The sequence below is a fragment of the Caretta caretta genome, chromosome 1 (genome assembly GCF_965140235.1).
Source record: "Caretta caretta isolate rCarCar2 chromosome 1, rCarCar1.hap1, whole genome shotgun sequence".
Lineage (NCBI taxonomy): Eukaryota > Metazoa > Chordata > Testudines > Cheloniidae > Caretta > Caretta caretta.
The window spans coordinates 298,256,250-298,281,652 of NC_134206.1; the positions used below are offsets into that span (position 1 = coordinate 298,256,250).

Consider the following 25,403-nt stretch of genomic DNA (forward strand, 5'->3'; position numbering starts at 1 on the left):
CCCGCAGCGTCGCGGGCCCAGTGTCCCGGGCGGAGCAGGCGGCCCCGGCGCTAGGACCGCAGCGGCAGAGCTCTGAGCGCCCGGGCTGGTGGGCAGGGCAGGAGGCCCGCGCGCTCTGCTTGCAACCGCGCGCCGGAGGTAGGAAGTGGCTGCACCAAGTGCCTGGGAGGGGGGGCACCGGGCCAGGGCCAGGGCCAGGGCCACGGGGGTAGTTGGGGAGAGGGGGGGTGGGGACGACTGACACCTGCATGCTCTCAAGTGAGGTTAAAAGCTGCGAGTATTGATGTCTGCACATTTTAATGTAACGTTTTGATCCGCGCAGGGCTGTTTATTTGTCTCAGACGCAGGAAAATGTCGCCCAGAGACAGCCCAGTAAAAAGGCTCTTGCTTTGGTCAGGTGCAGGGCTGCTGTGAATTAGCCTGCTAAGCACACCCGGGATAACAGAAATCTAGTGCAACAGATGTAATAGGCAAGGAGTAAATGCAACGACCGTGGTTTGTTCTGTGTCAGGCTCTTGCTGTGCTGCTCTTTCATAGGCCATCCCCCCATTCCTATCTTTACTGTGCTTCTGATTTACATTGATTTTGTAAGCTCCTCAGGGCAGCACTCCTGTATTTATCTACCTATAAATACTCAGCTCTTACATCACATGTTTCACTGAAAGCTCTCAAAGCACTTTACAAGCATACATAAGTGCAATTACATATGAGGAAACTGAGGCACAGAGAGTTTAAGACTAAGATTACATGGTGGGTCAGTGGCAAAACCAGGACTGAGCTCATCGCTCCTGACTCCTAGACCAATGCCCCATCTGTTCAGCCACACTACCTATTCCACGCATTTTAATAAACGAGTTTGCACTCTTGATGTCCCTCAAACCCCAGTCCCCTCTCCACTCACATTGGACAATTGCGAATGCATTGTTTCACAATGTTTGTAAATCACAGACTCTGGAGATTAAAAAGACCAGTTAGACCTTCTAGTCCTTCTCCCTGCCAACACAGGATTGTGCCCATTTGTGCATTTATTACTATTTGGTCCAGGCAGATTTTAAGTGTGTCAAGCAATAGGGCTTCCACAGCTTCTCTCAGGAGCTCTCACTGAGGACATAAAGAGCTATGTTAAATTGTTCTGCAGCATCGATCCAAAGCATTACAGCTTATAATAACACTTTACTGTTAGATTGCATTTTCTAGCTCTTAAAGGGTCGGATCCACAAAGTAGGTATCTAAGCTGTAGGGATGTAAAATGTTAGCATTAGTCTTACCTGTTAACCCGCCTTAACCATTAACCCCTGGATGGGCCAGATCAGCCTTTAATCGGTTAACCATTTAAACAAAATATTTTTAATCATTTAAGCAGTTAACTTTTAAACGTATTTACATCCCTATTAAGCTGTCCGATTCCAGGTGGTGAATGTTCCTGTTTGGGGATTGCTAAACTGACATAAGTGCCTCAAAGCAGCTTGGCTGTAGGTGCCTATCTCTGAGAACGGGGCAGGGCTTAACATAACATATGCCTGTGGTCCACATCTCCCATTCCCTACTTTAGGTAGGGAGCAGCAGTGCTGTCTTTTGTGGATGGCATTCTTAGCCACTTATCTCTCCCCATACATTGTACAGAGAGCTAACTGAGGATCATGGTGTGTTCCTGTCATTTTCTAGGTGCGGTGACACTCAGCATTGCAACACCTAAGTCCGTTTGTGGATCCGATCCAAAGTGCTTTACAAAAAGGGAGTAGCACCATTATCTCAATTTTTAGATGGAGAAACTGAGCAGGCAGAGTGCCTTGCTGCAGTGATTAGGACTGGGAAACAGATCTGATTCCCAGACTTGTGTCAAGCCCAGTTCTAGTTGCTATCCGTGCTCTTGCTGTGATTTGCACCCTTACTGCAGAATTCAGCCTTGGGAAATGTCAGGTATTAATTACTTACTGTTGTTTGGATGTCACTGTTTCCACTTGCACTTTCTATCCCACAGCCCCTATGCTTTTGCTGATGGAAAATCATGTCTTGCTCTTTTGACACTTAGACAAGTTAATTTGCTTTGGGATAAGGTTTTATTATTTCACTGGGAAAATGAAACAGCCTAAAGCCATTTCTTTTTGTTTTCCTTTCCCCCCAGATCTCATCATCCTCTTGATTTGCAGGAAGAACACGGGGGCTTAGATAAGTGTGTGGGAGGGAGGGGTGTTAAAATCTGTACTTCAGACAATACAGTGAGGAAAATAATGAAGCATGTGAAAGAGGAAGATACCTACTTTATCTGACACATGTTTTAAAAGGGCTGTGTGTGGTGGGAGCTGGACTACTAGTCCAGGACTAGCCATGGCCTGCTGTAGAAAATCACATTTCATTTCAATTCCCCAGATGAAAAGGCGATGCTGGCTAATTTGAATCTAGACATTAAGACCCCATTTCAAAACTCAGAGTAAATTAAGCTCTCTTCTTCTCCCCAGCCTGTGGGCCTTGGTTTGTTGTTATTAATCAGGAGACAGAGAAATTGCTATCACCATAAAACTTGCACTTTTTTGCTGGAAGCAAAACACTGATCTGATTTTGCCTGATGGAAGAGGCTTTTATGCCTGTTGGACATGAGTATGGGAATGCTTCCCAGAAGAGAGCTGTTTAGCACAGCTCCTGTGGGCTAGGATGGGAGAGGCAGATTACTGACAGAGTAGGAGGGGCCCAGCTGGAGTTCCAGCTACACTGGTGGATCCCATTCACTGGGACATATGTTAGGCAGGATTCTCTCTCTGGAAGCCACACGTGGGCATGGGTTTTAGTGGGTCAGAGGATTAAGTTTCAGAAAGGCATATTTGAAATATTTATAAAATAGATACTATAGCACTGGTCCCAAATGCTGTAGTGACTTCATGATCTCTAAGGCTAGAGTTTACAATGGCAATATTGCTTTCTGTGAGGTCTCTTAATTTGTGATCTCTGGTTTATGGGGAAAGGGTCCCTTTTTCACCTTGTACACATTCTGGAGAGATGAACTACTCTAGTTTGCACTCTTTACCAGTGAATTATGCCTCCCACCGTCCCTCTGTAGAGTATCTTTCCAATAAGAGAAAACTGAGGCACCAAAACATATGATCTACCCAAGATCACAAAGGAGGCAAGTGGCAGAGTTACAGAGGCCGAAACCAGGGTGGGGCGAGCACGGCAGCCGCCCAGGGCGCAAAGCCTCTGGGGGAGAAAAATGACAGGGGAAAAAACGGTATGGGGTGCAAATATATTTGCTCGCCCTGAGCGCTAAAATGACTAGATACGGCTCTGCAGCACCAAGCACACTGCTACCCAGTGCAAGATGTGAATCCTACATGGCTCGCTCCAGGCCAGCGGGAGGGGCTGGCCCTCACGGCAGAGCCTGAGGGCATGGCTACAGTTGTAGATGTAGAGCACTTTGAGTTAAACCAGCCTTCAGAGAGCACAGTAGGGAAAGCGCTGCAGTCTGTCTACACTGACAGCTTCAAGTGCACTGGCATGGCCACATTTGCGGCACTTGCAGCGGCACTGGGGCGGTGCATTATGGGCAGCTATCCCAGCATGCAAGTGACTGCAACGTGCTTTTCAAATGCGGGGGGGAGGGTGGAGTGTGACAGGGAGTATATGGGGGGAGAGAGAGTGTGTTTTGGGGGGGCTGAGAGCATGTCAGCATGCTGTCTTGTAAGTTCAGAACCCCCCACCCCCCGGCCTCTCTCTCACACACAGCATTCCACACTAATGGTTGCTTTGTCTCGGAGCAGCCAGCTGTCAGAAACGGAGCTTTCAAAGGACATATCCGCATTCCTGCAGCGATTCAAAAACAATGACAAGAAGTGGCCACTTGATTTAAGGGGATTATGGGACATTTCCGGAAGCTGATCAGAGCGCAGTAATGCAACACCTCGTCCACACTGGTGCCGCAGCGCTCCAGCGGGGACGCAGCAAACGTTATTCCACTCGCTGAGGTGGAGTCCCAGAGCGCTGTAGCCGTGGAGTCAGAGCACTCTACGTGCCTTGCCAGTGTGGACGGGTAGTGAGCTAGTGCGCCCAGGGCTCCTTTATTGCACTGTAACTCGCAAGTGAAGCCAAGCCCTGAGTCAGGCTTCCTCCAGCCCAACCCCCACACACATTAGTGCTACTGAGAGCAGGGTCTGGCTCGCAGAAGGACCCCTCCTGCTGGGATCACTTGCCCGGGGCAGGCGGCCTCACTGTCTGGGCCTACTCGCCTCTGTCTGCTACGTGTCACACTGCCCACACCCCTCTCACGCCAAGATGGCACCGAGGAGCCTCATGTATGTTGTGATGTAACTCCCCCCACCCCCACTGGGCAGGCGAGTGCGGTATGGTCAGCGCCCGTCACTGGGGGCTGAGACACAGCCCAGGGCCTATCCTGAACCTTGACATCCCTGCAGGGCTGATCCCAGGGCACTGTCACCGGGCAGATAGTGGCAGCGCCCCCTGTGGACAGGAGCTGGGAACCTCTTGCTCCCTGGATGGGGGCAGCACCTCACCTCATGGTCCCCTATCCAGGCCCTGCGCTGTGCTATGTCTGCTGCCCCCCACATGCACAGGGCAGGGGTGGGGCTGGGTTTGCTGACTTCTGCCCACCAGGTACACAGTGCAGGGGGTGGGTTCGCTGGCTCCTGTCCACACAGGTCAGGGGTTGGGGGCAGATTCGCTGGCTCCTGCTCGCACAGGGCAGAGGTTGGGGGCAGGTTCATTGGCTCCTGCCCCTCACATGCACAGGGCAGGGGGAGGAGTGGGTTTGTTGGTCCTGCTGCTCCTCGCACACAGGGCAGGGGATAGGGCCAGGGTCGCTGACTGCTGCCCCCACAGGATGGGAAGTGGTACCCCTTGTGTTAATGTTTTGTTTCAGGAGGCCACGCTAGTAGCTGGTAAGCCGCAATAACCCCTGGGAAATGTGGGGGTCCTCTGGCCGCTGTGCGATGACTGGTGCACTCTCTCACAGGTGTGTGGCCTCGGGGCAGGACTGGCACCATGCCGGGTGTGCTGAGCATGCGGAGCAATCACGCCGGCTTCCAGGGTAGCGTAAAAACCTCTGCCAATGACTTTATTGTCACAGAAATTGATACCCTTGGGCGGCTGCTTAGCGAGAGCACAGCCAAGACTCCTCGTGCACTCGGTGACACGCCTGCAGCCCCAGAAAGCTGCTACCCACAGAGCCCCTGCAGGTCCTGTCCAGAGCCTCTGGAGCTGCGCAGAGAAGAGGTGCTAGGTCCATTCAACAGCCCCAGTCATGCTCCAGTAGAGGGCCTGTCACCAGCCAAAGGCAGCACAGAGCACGTGGCTGGAACTGCACCCGAAGGTGGGCACCATGAAGTAGGTACATTGGACTCCTTGTTAGACGAGTCTGTGAATGAACTATTGAATCAGTTTGCTTGTAACATAAAAGATTGGTGGGACTCAGAACATGATCCAGCCGCTCATCCCACCGAGTTCTCACTGGGGCCTGTCCTTGACAAGAGGAATCGAGCTGATTTACACAGCGCCATTAGACAGAAATTTCCTTTCTTAATGACTGTTACAAAGAATAATGAAATTATTGTCAAAGCAAACACTGATTACAAACAACTCTGTCAACTAGTGTCTGAGGAGGAAGCATTTGATTTTTTAAAATTTTTAGATGCAAAACTGGAAAACTCTAAATTTTCTTTTAAGCCTGATGGGAATAAGGAGCACAGAAAGGCAGTCCACCATTTTGTCAGTCAGAAGTTTGGAAAACTTGTAGAAACAAAGTCTTTTTCTGTGACAGACTTAAATGGTCAGCAAAATGTAGCAATCATAGTAAGGTTTCGGGAGAAGAGTTTGTCCAGGAAAAGGCCAGCTGCGGATTGCCAGGAAAAACAAGATATTTATACAGGTAAATATTTAATAATGTTGTATAGTTTCCTTGGTTAATTGTTTTGTAATAATTGTTTTTTAAAAGAGTACAGAGTGCCCGATTCTCTTCTCATTTACACAGGCATAAATCAGGAATAATTCTACTGAAGTCAGTGGAGTTGAATTACTGAAAAATTGGTGTGAGAGATGAATCCAGTTACCGCAGTGAATTAAATAAATAGCACAGTGGAAATGGCTGAAATACCCTCAGTGCAACCTCTTTCCCTGTGTAAATTGCATGCTTTATAGTTTCTCATTTTAAAATAACTTGAATAATTCTGGATGTTCTGTTAGGTGTTCCTAATCTGTTAGATGTTAAAGCTCCACCATTAATTGGAAAGGTTATTTCTCACAGTTTTATAATAAGACCAGTTTTGATTTCTGATTTCATTTTTTAAAACCATTATTTTTTGATCTGCAGAATGATGTTCCTGTTAGAAGAATGGTTTGTAGGCCCAACATTAAATCCACAGACTGTCTTAGAAATGTTCAGTATGTCTTTTTTTTTAAAATTGCTTTGTTTGATTGTTTCTATATGAAGAGATTTGCATCTTCTGAGCACTGAAAATTCTGTTGCTTTTATGGCCGACTATGGTTTCTAGTAGCTGTAGTTTTGAGCATCAGTTATCACCATCTAAATCTTCTTCTTCAATACAAAAACATTTTTTCCTCTACCTATAGTTTAGTTTTGAGAACAATTGATTGTGTTCTTACCAAATCCTATCCTGTTCTAATGTTAAAGAATAGCAGCTAGCCCATTAATGATGACAGAGTTGCCAATATAATTTGGAATGGTGGATTTCTAATAATTTTGAGCTGTTCGTTGCAGGTTTTACCCTTCGAAAAGAAAATCTGGAAACACTAGAAGCAATTAGCTATTTGTCTTCTGAACTTGGTGTGCTTCCTTCAGACTTCAGTTACACAGGCATCAAAGACAAAAAGGCCATCACCTACCAAGCTATGGTTGTGAAAAAAGTGACTCCTGAGAGGTACTAAAAACTTGGTTCCTCACATACAGCAATTTCATCATTGGAATAGGTTAATAAATGTGAAAGCACCTTTTAATACCAATCTTATTATATTGGGCCATCTCCTCCTATGTTTGAGTCTGCTTAGAGCAGTTATTTTGTGACTTAATGCTTTTCTTACTAGGGAATATCAGGTTTGACACTGGATTAGCTTTGGACTTTAAGAGGAAAAAAGTATATATTTTCTTATTCTTGCTTGTTGCAGAGAGCTGTCCCTGTCCTTTCCAATGATCTAGTGAACTAATCAGGGTGCAGCATCTGGGACACACTGAATATCAAAATCTACTTTTTGTGTCATCAGAAGAAGTTGTCCTGGGGGACGAAGGGCTGTCTTCCCTAAGGACATGCCATCACCCAGCATAGGAGAACCAGGTCAAGTTACTCTCTCCTCTACTTCCTGGCATTGTCTTTCAGGCCAGCACAGTGCTTGCCTGATGTAAATATGTGGTTGGAGAGGGTGCAACTTGCCATCAACCCCCTCTATCCCAAAATTCTTAGTCCCTCTCTAAGTGAAGTGAAGAAAAGGAACTGCTACTGTAACCCAGCATGGAGAATAGAGCCATGGTCACTGATGTGCCACCCCTTGCAACCTTAGGAAATGAACAGTAGAAGCTGCATGTCACCCGAAAAGGTGACTGTGTCGTACAGCCCTTTCTCCTCAGAGAGTATGAATGACACATCAGCACTTGTTGGATCAGGAGAAGGGAAGGCATGTGGGTAGATGCCCCACAAGACCAACAATAGTGATAGTTTTTCTCTGTAAGGGTTCTCTCCAGTATTATATGATCTCTGAAACAGCAGGTTCTTTCCCATGAGTGTGGGCATAGACAATGGAAGGCTTGAGGTAGCTTTAGCCCCCCAGAAATTTAGGGATTACATTAATAAATAAAGGAGATACTGAGTTTGGAACAGAAGCTCATTTATCTCACATTATTAAAAGTGAACAAATTTTGTTGTAGTACAATACTACTTATTAAAGCACTATTCAATAGCTATTTTATTATTATTAATCTAGCTCCCCCTCCCCCGATAAAACAAGTTATCTGTGACCCTGCTAAAGGAGGCAAGTTAGGTAGTGGCTTCTCTCCATCACCCTCAGTAGAGAGGTTTCAGGGTAGCAGCCGTGTTAGTCTGTATCCGCAAAAAGAAAAGGAGTACTTGTGGCGCCTTGGAGACTAATAAATTTGTTAGTCTCCAAGGTGCCACAAGTACTCCTTTCCTCAGTAGAGAGTCAATGGGTATAGGGAGAGAGTATAAGGAGTGAGCAGCACTCTAACTGGTGAGAGTACTGCAGATGAGGCCTCACCAATGTCGAATAGAGGGGAACGATCACATCCCTCGATCTGCTGGCAATGCCCCTACTTATACATTCCAAAATGCCATTGGCCTTCTTGGCAACAAGGGCACACTGCTGACTCATATCCAGCTTCTCGTCCACTGTAACCCCTAGGTCCTTTTCTGCAGAACTGCTGCCTAGCCATTCGGTCCCTAGTCTGTAGCGGTGTATTGGATTCTTCCGTCCTAAGTGCAGGACTCTGCACTTGTCCTTGTTGACCCTCATCAGATTGTTTCCTTGATTCAGCCAACTTAAGAAGGGAGTTTTTTCATTTTTCTTTCTTCTTTGCTATTCATATAAAATTATGCTGCATCATTCTTCAGTCACTGTTATTTAAAGAATTTATGGATAGTGCCAGATGAAAGCAATATATACATTTAAGTCATTATCGTTAAGCCATAAACTTAAGACAACTTTGGAACATAAATAAATCTCGTTACAAAATGTACCGTAGGTGGTGGTGGAATCTCCTTCCCTAGAAGTTTTTAAGGTCAGGCTTGACAAAGCCCTGGCTGGGATGATTTAGTCGGGGATCGGTCCTGCTTTGAGCAGGGGGTTGGACTAGATGACCTCCTGAGGTCCCTTCCAACCCTGATATTCTATGATTCTATGATTTAGTACATAAAGATATATCAGGCAAGTTCTGCTATACTTTGACAGCCATAGAGTAGGAGACTGCTCATAAGCGGGGAACCATGATTCTGACTCCAGCAGTCTCCCTTCACATATAGGCCTGAGTTTAATATGATGAGGTAAGATAGCCTATTAAGGAGGAGGATGACAGATTTTCCCTTCTAGCCCTTTTTGCCCTTTGATGAGCAGAAGCCACTGCAATGGGATTTTGCTATTTACAGTGTTGTAGCTACTGCATTCAGATTCCTCTGTGTTGTCATAAACAGGACAAAAATCTTCTTCTGTCACAAGTAAGAAAGGGGAAGCCAAAGAGGAAACTTGTTTTTCTTTTTTTAAAGAAAGAAAGAAATATTTCACCTTTAAAAGAGAGGGAAAAAGATTGGTCTTTTGTGTAGCTTGACCTTCCCTAATAACAGAAATCTGAAATTAAAATATCAATTTAATGATACATCTATCTTGAAACTTTGTAGGAAAGTTAAACTTCAGGAGCTAGTTGCTGAATAAATACTGGGAACACCAGGGATTGGGAAATGTATGGTCCTTTTTCCTTTTGGTACCACAAGAACATCCCTTCTTTGTGGTCTTAGTTCGATCCTGCAAATAATTACTACCAAATGTACTGCTTACTATGATAAGTAGCGCCGGTGGGACTTCAGTAGTAAACATTGCACTCGGTAATAAGTTTATGCAGGATCATCATCTAAGTCATCATTAATTCAAATATTAGCTAATTTTTAATTGCAGCTCAATTGAAAATGATCATCCTTGTATTCAAAGTATTAATTTGGTACTTCAGAAATATTTAAAGACACTTTGGTTGATTTGTGTTTATAGCCTTCATTGGACATTCACCAAAATGGAGTAACTTGAATATCTTAGAAGCAGTCTCTAGGTTGACTGTACTGAATTTTTATTTCTCATTCTCATTTTTCTGATCCCTTAAAATCTGTTTTTCATCAAGAATAAAGGCTGTACTATAGAAGTCTCTAAAACACAATTACTCTCTTCTGGTCAGCCTTATAAAAGCAAACTCAGAGCATTGATTCTCTCCTTGGGTTTGCATGCACATGCTTGTAATTGGAAACACAACTGACAGTTCAAATATTTGGCCTTTATATAGCCTCTTAATCTTTCAGTTCTTACATTCATTCAAGTCAAGAGAAGTTTTGTGTATATAAGAGCGGCAGGATTGATCTTGAATTTTGAATAACATTTTTATAATCTACTTTAGAATATTGGTAAATGTAGATTTTTTTTTTCCTCCAGAGATAGCAAGCTGTTTATGCATATGTGCTTATATGTACTGTTTATGCATATGTGCTTATAGATTTAAATATCAATGCAAAATTTTGCTAATTTATTATTTATTGTTAGTTTTTAAGACCAGTTGGAGCAGAATTTTACTGTGGATAAATACTGCAGTTGGTAGGCCCTTAATAAGCTGTATTTAACCTCCCATTATTGCAAAGCCAATTTCATTGTGGCTCAGGACTAAGACCACAAGAAAATTGACTGCAAAACGGTGAAGACAGGAGATAGATTATTAAGAGCTTGATCCTGGATATGTTTACTATAGAGCTAACAGAACTGAATATACTCACTCATATTATTTACCTAGAGAGTGTGACAAAACCAAACAAAGGAAAACATTTAATAGTGCTATTTGTGCATTATTTAGAATTTACTTTTGTCCCGATTTTGGCAAATTGTTTCTTACTTACCTCCATATTTCCAAATGCGAAGTACAATAAGATTATAAATTTAGAATATATAAGGAGAAATTGTCTATCTGCAACACATTTGTGAACTTTTTCTTTTTTCTTTGTTTCTTTTACTTTTTTCTGTAATAAGAGCAGCAGTTCTCAGACTGTGACTTGTTGACCACGAGGGAGCATTTACTGATGGTCTGCAGAGTTTTGTTTGGTCACATGATGCTGGCTCCTTCTCCTCGTTTCCAGCTACTAAATTGCGTTAAAGAAACTATAAATACCACTTAATTTAATAGTAATAGTAGGGGGGGAGGTTATGGCTTTTCCCATGAAAGCACTGCTGTAGTCACCACAAAGATGTCATTCAATCACAAATAAGAGGGAAGATGGTCCATGTGATTATGAATTGGAATGAGGTAGTCCATCAGACAATCTCTTTATTAAAACGTGGTCCATGTTATGAAAAATTTGAAAACCCCTATATAACATTAAATCCACCTGATGATAATTTTTCACTCATAGACTGTTGTTAACCTTCCGTTAAACTAATTGTATTAACTTCTAAGCATCATTTGATAAGGGGTTAATTTCTAGATCACAAATTATTTTAAATGCTTAGTCAGTAAGCATGACTGTGACTTATTTCAAGTAAGACGAAGGGAAAACCTTTGAATGACAAGTATTTTTGAATCTTAGTTTTACATGTAATTAGTGCTGAGGCAAACAAAGCATTTGTGAAGGAAACGTTTGTTTTTTTCAGTTGGAATGTCTTATCAAGAGTTCTTCATAAACTCCCCATTTATCATTTGTGTAGGTTGAAAGAAATTGGAAGCACAATTGAAAAAAAAGGAATGAAAGTGTATAATATCCATTCAGTGTGCCAGCACCTTAGACTCGGTCAGCTGAAGGGGAACCACTTTGATATAATTGTGAGAGATCTAAAACCTCAAAGCAATGACTTTTCTGCAGATCTGAAAGAGAGAATATCTGAAGCAATTGAAAATGTTAAGGTAAAAAGAGATGCCATGCCATGATTTCATTTTCAACAAGGAAATATTTTTGCCTCATAAAAATTATCATGCTGTTTTTTCAGAACAAGATGGTTCTCATGCTACCTCTTACCTGCAATCTCCACTCGTTTTAAAATATAGAAGCTGTGTGCCCTTTGATCATTAGTCTCTGTGGTTCAACAAACCAGGAACAGAGCAACTTGCCAAAAAGGGAGGACAGGTAGTGAGTTCATTCTGTGCCACAGCTTTCTGGTTCCAGAATAGTACAGGACAACAGATGGGGAATTTGACAGATATGGGGTATCTGTATGAAACTGTGCTGCTGAGGCCTAAGGCTGGCCCTGATGGAGAAAATTTGTATCTTCAGAAAGCTGATGCTTTTGACTTCCGACAGGTAGAAAATATAGAGTAATACCTGCCAAACAATTATAGACTTTGGCTGCATTAGCAAAAATGCAGAGACTTTTCATGGAAAGGGGATGGGATAAATAACTGTGTTTTTTAAAAAAACAAAAAAAAAACAGCAGCAGAAGAAGAAAGTGATAAGAAATTGATGGAGCCCTTTGTAGATGCTTTCCTGAGCCACAAGCCAGGATCTCTAAATTCCTCAGAAAAGTAGAAGGTCAGGAAAAGGGAAAACATATTAGCTTATTTAGAAGTGTTTTATTTGACATTAATCGCTTTTCCCATCTCTCAGTCTTTCTGAATAATGGTCATAGTACCAATTTTTTGCAAAATAATTAAGTCAGGAATTAAAGACCAAACTGAGAAACACCCTGTCTCAAAGTGGTAGCCATGTTAGTCTGTATCAGCAAAAAAATGAGGAGGACTTGTGGCACCTTAGAGATGAACAAATTTATTTGAGCATAAGCTTTCGTGGGCTAAACCCACATCTGATGAAGTAGGTTTTAGCCCACAAAAGCTTATGCCCGAATAAATTTGTTAGTCTCTGAGGTGCCACAAGTACCCTGTCTCAAAAGAGTAATTATACTGTAGAAAATTATTGGAAGTTATTTTTCACAAACAAAAGAAATGTTCAGTTGTTGCTTTAATTTTCTTTTCTGTGCCCTTCCTTCTTTTGACTTCACAGTGCACAGGAGAAGATGATCAACTGAGGGATATTTTTTATGGTGCAACTCTTCCTGAAAAATGAACATGGCCTGTATTTGGTCCTGTTTTATTAGACTTAGCCTATTGCCAGAACATGAAAAGACTTGTTCCATTTAGTGCAGCTTAAGGATTTTATCTCTTAATTACACACACTGGCATATGCAACCTAAGTAAGGTTATACCTATGTAGCTTCTCCTGTTATGTATTTTTGAAAGGTAAATGCCCTTACATTATTTCACATTCACCTTGCTCTATGTGTATTTATTGGTTTCCAGAAAATTAACCCTCATTGGGTCATGTGATCGTGACCTCACTGGCTCAATTTTACTCAGACAGGTAGTGGCCAGCAAAGCACTAGGAAATTCTGATCCCCACACATCAGTAATGCAGTTGCTCTTGGGCTTTACGATAGTAATAGCTTTGCAGGTGGAGTTCTTCTGTGAAATAAGTTGTGTTTAAAAAAATGCCCGATATCAATTATTTATTTATATGTTTGTTTTGATGAGGCCATTGCTTCGTTTTGTACACAGTGCTTACTCAGGCAAAACTCCCGTTGACTTCATTGTGAACTTTGCCTGAGTAAATATTTCTGGCGTTGCTCAGGGAAAATACCAACTCTTTGACGTGATCTTTAGTAGGATTCATCGTGAAGTGATTATACATATATATGGAGAAAGATTCTAGTTTGGTTTGATTTCATGCTTATTTATTCAGCTTGCATGAGAGTCCCAGAGGTGTGGGACTCAGGAGTTCTGGGTTCTCTTCCTGGCTACATCCTGTGTGTATTTGGTAAGGCAGGTCATTAAGCGCCTGGTTTTTCAAATGTGCTGAGCACCTAAAGCTGTCATTGATACCATTTGAAGCTGTGATGTTTAACACTTCTAAAAAGTGTCCCCTTTAATCTCTCTCTGACTCAGTTTTCTTAGCTGTAAAATGGGGAGACTTAAAGGGGTGTAGAGTAACAGCTGTGTTAGTCTGTATTCGCAAAAAGAAAAGGAGTACTTGTGGCACCTTAGAGACTAACCAATTTATTTGAGCATGAGCTTTCGTGAGCTACAGCTCACTTTTTTCGTGAGCTACAGCTCACTTCATCAGATGAAGTGAGCTGTAGCTCACGAAAGCTCATGCTCAAATAAATTGGTTAGTCTCTAAGGTGCCACAAGTACTCCTTTTCTTAAAGGGGTGTAATTAAGCTTATTTCATTAATGTTTATAAATTGCTGTATACCGATAAGTGTAAACTCTTGTCATTTTAGTATACGTTCTGATTGTAATCATTATCTGAATAAGAGTTGAAACAAAATTAACATTTGCCATATTTAGGCCCAGATTTTTAAAGATATTCAGGCATTGCTCTGCTCACCATTGCAAAGCCTAAGGCCCAGATCCTCAACAGTATTTCAGTGCTTAATTCCCATTGAAATCATTTGAGGATCTGTGCCTTAGCAGTCTCTCATTGAAAGTCAATGGGACTTAGGCTCCTAAGGCCACGTCTACACTACCCACTAGATCGGTGGGTAGCGATCGATCTATTGGGGATCAATTTATTGCGTCTAGTGTAGACGCGATAAAGCGATCCCCGATCGCTCTGCTGTCGACTCCGGAACTCCACCAGGGCGACAGGCAGAAGTGGAGTCGACGGGGGAGCGGCGGCTGTCGATCCCGCGCCGCGAGGATGCAAAGTAAGTGATTCTAAGTTGATCTAAGATACGTCGACTTCAGCCCCCCCCCCCCCCCCCCCCCCACACACACACAGTGTAGACCAGACCTAAGTGCCTACGTCACATTTGAAAATGGGACTTGGTTGTCTAAGTTACTTAGTCCTCCCAACTCTAAGCAGAGCAATACCTTTAAAAATATGCACCTTATGGTTTTAATGAATATTTAATATTTTCATGTTTTAACCAGTTGATTTCTTTTTTAATTGTAGACAAAAGGTTTTGTAAACTACTTTGGACCTCAGCGATTTGGGCATGGACAGAATGTTCAGACAGATCAAATTGGACTGGCTTTGCTGAATGAAGAAATGGTATAATTCACCTCATGATCCAAATGACTAGTCCACTTCTTTTCCATGGCTACAGTTAGCATGTCTGAGTCAAACATTGGAGGCTACCATCCTATTGAACGGTGATCTCAATGTGTAGCAGTAGTAGTGTGAGTGTTGTTGTAGGAGACTGCAAAACCAACTCCCACCATGATTTAACCATATTGTGTCACAATCATGAATGTTTTAACATTTAAACAAAACAAATGTTTAATTTTAACATTAAGCTTAAACATTATTTATTTTAAATAGCGTGGAAAGTAGTTTTCAGTGTTTTTGTGGGGCTGTTACACTGCAATTGTCATAAATAATATAATTTTACATAAAGACATCTGCTTTTAATACTAGGCTCAGAACAATGTAAATCAAAAGTTCCTTTTTCCAGTTTGTTCGTGATGATAAGTGCTCTTTAACTTGTGAATATTCAGACTGTTGGGCTGAGTACACTGGGAGAGATTTTTTTTAAAAATTTTTTGCAAGAATATTAAGTAAGACCAGATCTAAAACCCAAACCCTTTAAGATCCCAGTAGATGTATCTGTATATCTCAATATGTTGTTGCTTCTCATTATCCCTTGGTTACCATCCCTCAGCCAGTCTTCTTTCCACATAAGTTGTTCTTTGCAAGCCAATTTGAATTAATTTCTCAAATAATATTTCATGAGACATAGGTCCTGATTCTTCTCTGTCATGTAACTTGTGTGGCAGTTTGCACAGGTAAATGATCGTACAAGATACGAGGCTGTAGAGAATGAGATCCATGGTATCAGAAATTATTGTTGAACTAGATATATAGGATCTGATTTTCCTCTTCAGTTACACTGATCTAAATCTGAGAAATTTAATAAAAGTCAATATAGTTACACCTGCATGCAAAGAGAATCAAGCTGTTAGATCCCACAGGATGCTATCCACCAAAATAACTTACACTCTGTGCAAAATTTTGAGTTCAGGCAAGGTAGAAATTAATGTGACTAGTTTGCTGCAGATTGGTAATTTTTTACTAAAGATGCTGAGGCACTTGCTCTGCTGCACTGCCTGGTGTAGATGGGGACAAATGAGCAGGAAAACAGGTACTAATGGCCTGAAACTGACAGGTGAGGGGAAAAGCAACTAGGGTCTTATATACACTTGCAAAATACCTAGCTCCACTGGTAGTAGAAATAATGGAAGCTGTAATACAGACCATGCTCAGGTGTTTCTCTCAACATATCATCTAATCTTGTGTAGACACAGCTTAGGCATATCATTGTCCCCTCTGTGTGAGGGTGTGTGAGCCCCTCCATGTGAACATTGTATGGTTAGGCCTCTGTGGGCTTTGTTTGGGGGCCACAAGGTAGAACCAGAGTGCTACTGCTTTAGGCCGCATGCTCACCTTGCAACCTGGAAGATTTCCAGCTGGAAACCTATAAAAAAAAATAATACTCCCTGCATCATTACCTTCCCCTTTGTAGGTTTTGAAGGCTGTTCCCATCCCTTCTATTTGACTGCAACCCCTTCCTTCCTTCCAAGGGGAGAATACAGTAGGCACTTGATTTCACAACTTGTGACATTTTAGGACTTTCTGTCAGAGGAGAGAGTTCGAGCCATCATGCATAAGAAATGGTCAGAGTTTTGAGATGCTATATGGTATCCTATCACAGAACTGACATATGGTTGTCTTTTTCATCGAGCAAGTAGTTACATTAAAACACAATAACCTCATGTGTGTTGTTTTTTTAAAGGTAAAAGCTGTGAAGTTGTTTTTCACACCAGAAGATACAGATGATCCTGTAAACCAGGCAAAGAGATATTTTCTTCAAAGTGGTAAACTCCACATTTAAAATGTTTTTGTCATTATTTGGAACGTGTGTTTTTGGGGGTGATGGTTTTGCTGCATACTGCCTGAGTTAATAATTCTTTTGTCACTTAAAATTATTCTTAATAGTCATATTTTTTCATACTATTTCTGCTTTTGCCAGTAGCTGATTTATTCTTCTATATAAATTCACAATGCAATAAATCGCTCCATGCTTCTTGAGGGCATTGGAATTTTGAGACCCAAAATGTTTTGGGTTCTGATTCTCCTCTGCCTTGCACCCTGTGTAATTATTTACACCTTGCAAGTGAGTGTAAAATGCTACCATCTCCCAAGTACAGGGCAGTGGAGAATCTTTATTTCTGGTAGAGGCTTTACATCTATATAGTGGAAAAGATATGAGAAGTTCCTAAAGGCTGTGTTCTTCTTTTGCCCTCCACCTCTCTTCTTTTGAATTATCATATTCTCTTTGATTGGGAATTACAAAGGAGTGTACGAAAGTTGGGAGCCTGGCTACAATTGACACTGAATGAAAGTTGGGTGCCAAACTGTCTTAGGTTCTTTGAAAATCACAGCCTTTGTTTACAACTTTGGCCATAACGTCTGTGTAATTGACTTTCAACTCTTCATCTCCCCCCACTCTCTCTCTCTGACTCACCTACTTCCTTTCTTGAGTTCCATTCTTCACTGAAACATATTTTCAAAAACTAATATCTGTCTTTTAAGTAAAATGCCCCGTTTTGTCACATCTCTTTCTGCTGTCATTCTTCAGACCACTGCATGCATCCGATGAAGTGAGCTGGAGCTCACGAAAGCTTATGCTCAAATAAATTTGTTAGTCTCTAAGGTGCCACAAGTACTCCTTTTCTTTTTGCGAATACAGACTAACACGGCTGCTACTCTGACACCATTCTTCAGACCCTAACTTTTCTCCCAGAGTCAGAAATCTTGAAGTCACTCTTGACCCCAAATCTCTCATGTCTGTAAATCCAGTTATCACTGTATATTGCCTGAACAGCTAGGGTATGTGGCTTCAGGGGGTACAGATGTGCTTCATTTCACAGAAGAGAGCCTTGAGTCCTTCTGTACTGTAGTTTGTTGTATGATGCATGAAAAGGCATTGATAACTCTGAAAACAGCTGCTTATCTTTTCCCAAAGCAAGAAATAAAAGGCTACACAAATGACTTCTCACCAAATCAAAAATCTGGATAAAATTACAAAGGAAAGCAGGAAATATGAACGCAAAGGTGTACATTTCTACCCAGGTTGAGGCTCAGACTCCCTGTTGTCAAGTGCAGTTTGCACCTACAAAATAAAACAAGCACATTATTTTTTTGCTACAAAATGTGTTCCCTCAAATGACTTGGTGCTTATGTTGCTTTGATGAATCAGGGTACTTAGCAATGCAAGTGCTAATAATGGTGTAGGTTTGGGGGTGCTTCCAAAAGGGAGGTCCATCTTCTGACGATGTAGGCCTAAGTCTGAGTACCTCATGTTCTTTGATAGGAATACAATTCTCTTACAATTCTCTTACAATTTCTCTTCCTGCTAGTAAGAACACCCTGCTAGCAATGATGTGGTATGCTTTTATTTCTAAGGAACTAGAAACTCTTTGGACTGAAGTAATGAACATAGTAAAGCCAGTTTAATTTATATTTAGTGTAAATTACAGAAAATTGAATTAATTAGCATAGGTTACAAGGTAAATAAGATGGAATTTATCTGACATGAGAAGTTAAAGGCAAGGAATAATAAACAAAACAATAAAAAACAGTGTAAATAAATGAGTCTGACATCCTTTTCCTCATTTGATTTAATTTATCCTTCTTTTTAAGTTTTTCACTTTCTAGTAGACTAAACTTGGAAAGCAGATGGTCGTTCCAATGTTTATTTCTGTTTATTTCAGATGATGCAAAAGGAACCCTGGCAATGTTGCCCGAATTTAAAGTAAGAGAGAAGATGTTGCTTCGCGCCTTGAATCGCTATGGTTTACACCACGAGGGTTGTACCCGAGGATGGCTCAGCATTCCTCATTCCATGCGTATATTCTACGTTCATGCATATTGCAGTAAAATTTGGAATGAAGCTGCATCTTTTAGGTTTCTGACGTATGGTTCAAAAGTAATGGAGGGTGATCTGGTCCTCTCTGAAGATAATGTTGGTGAAAATTCTTCTCTGAATGATAGAGTGAGTTTACAAAGTATTTCTTGTAAAAGTTAGCTTAACACACTTAAATAGGTTAAGATATAGGAGTTCTGCTTTTTATGTTTAGCTAAACATTCTAACCCATTTATGCTACTTAGTTTGGCTAATGTGGAGTGGCTTAGCCTGCCCTCAACTCCCCACAAATAGGCATACATGCTCTATACACCATAAAAGCTCTTTTCCGTCCTGACTGTTCAGTGTATTCATGGCAAGAGTAGGAATGTATGAAGGTGTTTGTAGGAACCTGGACTTGGCCTGAATGGTTACACATACATGATGCCTCTAAGCTATTTTCTGTTACATCCTTCTGTGGATCTGGTCATGGAGGACCTAAAAGGCAGCTATCTTTCCCCTATGTATCAGCACCATTGTGGAATTTTTGCACTATTGTAATGGTGTGCACAATGGCACATACATAGCCAGGATGTCACCCAAATTGTTTAGTTGAAGAGTGAATTTCTTGTAGATATTTCTGTGAGTTAGAGCAGCTTAGAGGTCACTGTAAATAATTTTCAGAGCTCTAAAACAATAGCATCCTATGCTTATTGTGATTTTGCCAAAATGTTAGGGGGAAAAAAAAGAGTGAGTTTAATAAACTGAATAGACCAAATTCAGTGGAAAGCTGAGCTATAAAATTTAATATTAAACAATGGAGTTTTATGCAGTAACATTCACATTTAGCATGAGAACCAATCTTCTAGCATGAAATTACATTGGCACCATGAACTTGAGGTGGGTAAGCATATTAGAACTATAATGGTAGGTTCGTACAGCAGTAATTAACATTAGTTTTATTTAGTTTCTATTTAATGCAAGGCCTTGTACTAATAAAATGGTTACTTTGTGTTAAACACTTCAAATTTTTTGTTGAGTGAAACAGTTTCGCCTTGGAGTAGTCAGACAGCCTTAGAATTCTTAATTTTAATAGAGGCTGGGATTAATACAAATATGTGATTGGTTCATAATCTAGTTTTTCTACTATTTGTCAAGCTATAAGTATTTTTTTTAAACATTTTATACCAGGTTCACGTAGTAACTGCTCCAGAAGAGTCAGCTAACAAATATGCAATACACCAAGTAAGTTTGTTTGAAAAATCATGTTTCAGGGGTTTATGAGTTAATGAAGATATTTTTTGTTTTAAAAATAGATCTGATTAATTAACAGGTGCAGTTTTATTTCTCTTCAGAGTGTGCACCTTTATGGAAAATGGGCATAGAAATTAATCTGGACTCACAGCAAACACAGAGATGAAAGTCTTCACTCATGTGTACTGACATTACAGGCAATGTTATCTAGGTTGGATGTGCTTTTTTGTGCAGTATTACTGTCAATTGAGTGTTAGCAAACTACTAATTCTAGTTTTCTTGCAACATTTTATTTCAATCCCCCAGTGTTAGGAGAAGCGTTCAAGAGTATTTGAAGGTCAGGGTATGAAAAGGCTGAAGATACAAGGGTTTGGAGACTCACAAAGAATACTAACATATTCTCTATTTCTATATCTCAGAACAATCCAGAAAACAATCAATTTGGTATGTTTGTAGTCTGTTATTAGAGAGAGTACTGGCATTTTGACTGGCTTCTGTGCCTTTCAGTCTAAGCCTCAAATAACTGTCTTCCATGGTTTTGCTTGGGCTTTTATGGTGTGGAAGCAAGGTGGCTTCTTTGCAGAATCAGGCCCTAAAACATAAAGGAATTAAATTTTAAAGGGGTAAGTGGTGGTTTTGTTTCAAACACATTTGTGGCTCACATATATTTTCTTTTTTTCCTTGAGGTGGTTCTTCCAATGGTTGGACACAGTATCAAGTATCCCAATAATAAAGTTGGGCAGTGGTACCATGAAAGGCTTGCTAAGGATGGGCTGCAGACATGCAGCTTCAGGGTGTCTGCATTACAGCTGAACACACCTGGATGCTACAGAAACATTTTGAAATATATCCACAATCTGTCATATCATTTCTTAGAGGACAATGAAAAGGCAATCAAAACTGAAGAAGACAGTCACCTAAATGAATCAAAAGCATCTCTTCTTTTGTCATTTGACCTTGATCCTTCATGTTATGCAACTGTTTGTCTGAGGGAAATAATGAAATGTGAGCTTTAGAATGTTCATAGTAAAACGTTACAGGAGTAACATAATCCATGGAGATATTTTACATATGTTGTCTATAAAATAGGGAAAACAAATCTTGTTCATCATGTACAGTGTAGTTCAGAAAGAATTAAAGAATAACTTGGGGTTTTATTACTATGTTTTTAAAACTAAATATATAGTCCTGAGTACATTGGAGCCAAACAGTGCTAAATTATATATTATGTCATATTTACTTAGCGGAGCCAAGAGCTGCAGGCCTGGCTTTTAGCCAGTGATATTTGCACAAGCTTTACAACTGCATGACCAAAGCTGGATTATGGAGAAAGGGGAATATGGTGAATGGTCATTTCCTCCTTGCCTTTTCTATTGTCATCTTAAGGGCTAGTTATACACTTGGTGCTGTATAAGACACACAAAGACAGCTTCTGCCACAAAGCGTTTACTGTCTAGTACTATTTGTCTACTAGGAAAGCTGCCATACCATAGTGAAAATCCAGGCCTGTTGAAACCTTGCTGAGTTCTATGGCCCATTCATCCTCACCTGTTTTCACTATGCACATGAACCCAGAGCTAAAAGGATATGTGATGTGAGTAATAGTGCTGAGTCATCTCGCTGATTAGAGGACATTTCTTCAAGCCCACAGCGTGCTCGTCTTTCTCATTCTTGTACTGAGGAATTGAAGGAAAAAAACAGGCTCAAAATAAAAATCTGTGTAAATGGGTACTTCGAGACCCAGGAGTGAGTATGCCATTAATACACTTACAGAAGAGTGTTAATGTTTTTATTTCAGGCAGTTAATGTTTTTATTTTGTTGCTGGCCAAACCTGCTCACTGCATAAGTTTAAGGGTGTGAGGAAATCTTGCAGTGATTGTCACCGAAACGTTGTCATTATCACAATTAAAAGTTATTTATAATTCTTCTGTGAAAAAAATTTGTAAAAAGATGATATTGACATGAAAGGGGAGAAAACTGAATAATAAACTAAGAAGCAAAACTATCACAAAAGCTTTGAGTTGCATGTGTTATATTTAATCTGTAGATGGCACTGTGAGTTAAAAATAACCAGTGGAAGAGAACTACTTTGGCCATTTTTGAGAGAAGGGATATGTAAATTACAAATGCTTCAATTTTGCATCTGATGAAGTGAGCTGTAGCTCAGGAAAGCTTATGCTCAAATAAATTTGTTAGTCTCTAAGGTGTCACAAGTCCTCCTTTTCTTTTTGCGAATACAGACTAACACGGCTGCTACTCTGAAACCTGTCAATTTTTTCACACTCTGGTAAACACAACATTGATTTGCTTCTATCTGTGACCCCAGTCCTACAATTCTTGCTCAGTCCTTAACAAGGCAAATATTCCAGGTTTGATTCATCACTTCTTTACACCAGTTTGACAGAAGTGTAATTCCAGTGATTTCAATGGAAGTCTAAAAATGGTAGTCTGGAATGAAGGGTCAGGTCTCCACTGTCTTCAGTGAAACTTCATCTTTGCAAGGCATAAGTAAGCATTGCAGGATTTGGCACTGAAGTTTCAGGTGGGAAATAAGCTCATACCAGTAATATCTGCAGTGTTATTGTACACTAAATAAACTATTGTGACTATTGCAACATATCATTTTTAATGCATATAATCATATTAAACTAGAACCTATGTGAAAACTAACAACTTGCTTAAAGATTCAACAAATCACTTGAGAAACCAATCCTAAACATGTTTTCCTACAGCACATCCACTTCAGCTTTCTAGATTTGCTGAATTATATCACTCATCAGAGGGAATTACTAGAGCCGATGAATTTTTATTGAGAACAGACTGTTGCTTTCACTGATTGGCTCAAAATAGTTTTGAGGATCATCAGTTTTTACTGGCATCAACACAACAAATGAAATCTAAGTGTGAAAAATATGTGTGTTAATAGCTGATACTTTATTTGAAGGGACACATAAAAGGTCAGATTGAAAAATTTTTTTCACAGAAAGGTCTGCCATTTTAAAAATGTTCAGAAGATGTTAATGGAGTTAATCTATAGTAATTTTAGGCTCATTTGTCCAGTACTACTTCTGAGCATTGAAAGGACTAATCTTCTTATGCAAATCATTCTTTCAGCAACTCTGAGCAGAAAAAGCTAATGTACTGATATCCATAAGTATAATTCCTACAATAGAAGCATTTTACTTGGAAGAAGTCACGGTGATCATTAAATTGTTTGTATATATGATGATCTTCTGCCTGCTTAGTTTATATTTAAAAAAGAGTCAGAAATATTTCAGTGCAAAAAAAATAGGTTTGTTCATATGTATAGCCTTCGGGTCCAACTCTGCAACCCTTCCTTCTGTAAAAACTATTGACTTTAATGAGAGTTTTGCCTGAGAAAGGGATGTAGTATCGGACTCTTAAAGCCATTCTGTGTAAGCGCAAAAGCTTTAGCAATACAATGAAAAGATAATCACTATGCACAGATTTGATTTTAAGAAGGAAAGATCAAAGAGCTGATCACCCATTGACTTGATTCTTTGTATTTCTATTGGTAGTCACCCTTCCTTGATAAACCTTGTAGGCATTTTGTTAATACTAGTGAAGGCAGGCACTGAAGTTTTTTCCTAACAAAATAGGTTTTAATCTTTAGTGGCATGTTCACTTTTCTAGTCATTGATGATGAATGTGCATTTTTAATGGAAAAAATTCAAATGTTCTTTATTTGTGCAATAGTTAATTTTATTGACTCAAATTGGACAAATATCTTATTAATTTTGATCAGAATGTGCAGAGCTTTCAGAATGGAATGGATTTATATGCACATTCACATCACAAAAAACTTATTCATATGATGTGTATTTCTGTTCTTTAGAAGCCAGGTAGATGTTTTGTGATCCTCAGTTGGTATAAGTCTGCATAGCTCTATTGACTTCTATATTGATTTCAGTTTACACCATCTGAGGATTTGGCCTATTCTACTCAGCTAATAAACCCAGTCCTACATTCCTTGTGCTCTGAACTCCCACAGAAACCAACAACAGAAGTACAATGATCCAAATCAAAGGATGATTTGAACTTTTATTTCATCTTTTTCAAATCAAATCTGTTGTTGCAAAGCATTTAGAAGACAAAGGGAGCTTTAGGAGTGCCGGGAAGGCAGGATCATGCTCAGACTTTTGTTTCCAGCTTCTGAAGACAGCCATCTCCACCAATGCCATGCAAAAGCATGTTTTAATTTTCATAGTAGTTGTGCTACCTGACCAGTAAATGGGTATATTTAGTCAAAGCGTAGGAATGAGTTAGTTTCATGTAAGTGAAATATCTATTTTAATAAATCCTAGCAATTTAACAAACCAAACCCCCAAATCCACAGTATTGTCATTTTACCTTTATACCTGTACTGAGGCCATTAATTCCTTTTAACTTTTAAGTTCATAGGTCAAATCTGAGAAATCCAGGGAAAGTTCATTTGGAATGAAATATGGCCCAGCCATCCACTTGTAACAGTTCACATTAGAGCACTTATTCATTACATATACATTGGGTATGCACGCATATAGAGTTGTACTGTATTTTACATAAACCACAATGCTTTATATAATTAAATAATGCTAAACTGCAGAAAGTATATCTGTGTGCATCTGGGCCTAAAAGTTTGAGGTAAGTCCATGAAGAGTTTTACTCTGATGCCAGCTTTGAAGCGGATCCTGAAATGAATGTGGAACCAATTGGGATATCTGGAAATGGGGCTATTTAGTCATGCTTCTTCGCCCGGAGGATGCCAAAAATACACTGCACAAGCTAGAGATAATTTATGGCACAAAGGCCACAACTGTATTAAGCAAATAAATAACAAGACTGCAAACAAAAGAGGCTGATGAACAAAATCTTTGTGGGAAAGGGGGTTGTAGATCCTCAGCCTGGTTATGATCCAGCCCTAGTTCTGACAGGCTGATCCCAAGGTCAAAGTGGCTACCCATCCAAAGAAACCAACCAGTCCAACTAGGCCTGGACACGAGGCTTAAGATACGAGTTACAGTCTCTACCCTTGTAGATAGAACTAGAGCTTCAATTGACACAGATTCCAGGCAGTCTCTGCTACTCAGTCTCTTGGTGCTAACTACTAGCTGAATCGCAGAATTATGGATTTTATATATATAACTATCCCTCCCTATTAAACTGGCCCAAAAAGACCAATACATTTACCCCTGCCAAGGCTAGGGGTAAAATTTTTAAAAGCACATAACTCAGGTTTAAAAGGGGGACTTAGGGCTTGGGACCCTATGTCTAATAGACAGTCAATGGGATTTAGGCTCCTAAATCGTGTAAGCACATTTACAATTTTTATCCTAGGTCCATCTCCAAAGTTGTGACATAACATACTGAAATACACGGAAACCCAAACAATCCTAACTTGACCCAAACAAAACAGCAATGCAGTGGCTAGTAAGCATTAACAAGAGTCAGCAATTAAATGCCAATACAAAATCTCAAGGAAAAGACTAGCTGCTTGCACTAAACCCCCCTCCCCAGAACGCTGGCAGGCAAAAAAATATATACAGCT

At 40.5% G+C, this 25,403-nt stretch overlaps 1 protein-coding gene across 8 annotated transcripts in view; it reads left to right on the forward strand.

Annotated features, from left to right (window-relative positions):
* Window positions 1-22,058, forward strand: part of PUS7L (pseudouridine synthase 7 like) — a 46,695-nt gene extending 24,637 nt beyond the window's left edge. For 2 of the 8 annotated variants that reach the window (XM_075124396.1, XM_048835996.2), the window contains 9 exons: window positions 1,666-1,920; window positions 4,961-5,872; window positions 6,722-6,881; window positions 11,413-11,608; window positions 14,649-14,747; window positions 16,489-16,570; window positions 18,470-18,750; window positions 19,792-19,845; window positions 20,541-22,058. In XM_075124396.1, the coding sequence (XP_074980497.1) occupies window positions 1,914-1,920; window positions 4,961-5,872; window positions 6,722-6,881; window positions 11,413-11,608; window positions 14,649-14,747; window positions 16,489-16,570; window positions 18,470-18,750; window positions 19,792-19,845; window positions 20,541-20,870 (2,121 nt within the window). In that variant the 5' untranslated portion in view covers window positions 1,666-1,913 and the 3' untranslated portion in view covers window positions 20,871-22,058. Of the gene's footprint in view, window positions 1-39; window positions 139-1,665; window positions 1,921-4,960; window positions 5,873-6,721; window positions 6,882-11,412; window positions 11,609-14,648; window positions 14,748-16,488; window positions 16,571-18,469; window positions 18,751-19,791; window positions 19,846-20,540 lie in introns of those variants that run through there. The other 6 variants (XM_048835997.2, XM_075124398.1, XM_075124397.1 and 3 more) reach the window with 6 other exon arrangements.
* Window positions 22,059-25,403: the final 3,345 nt, after the last annotated feature.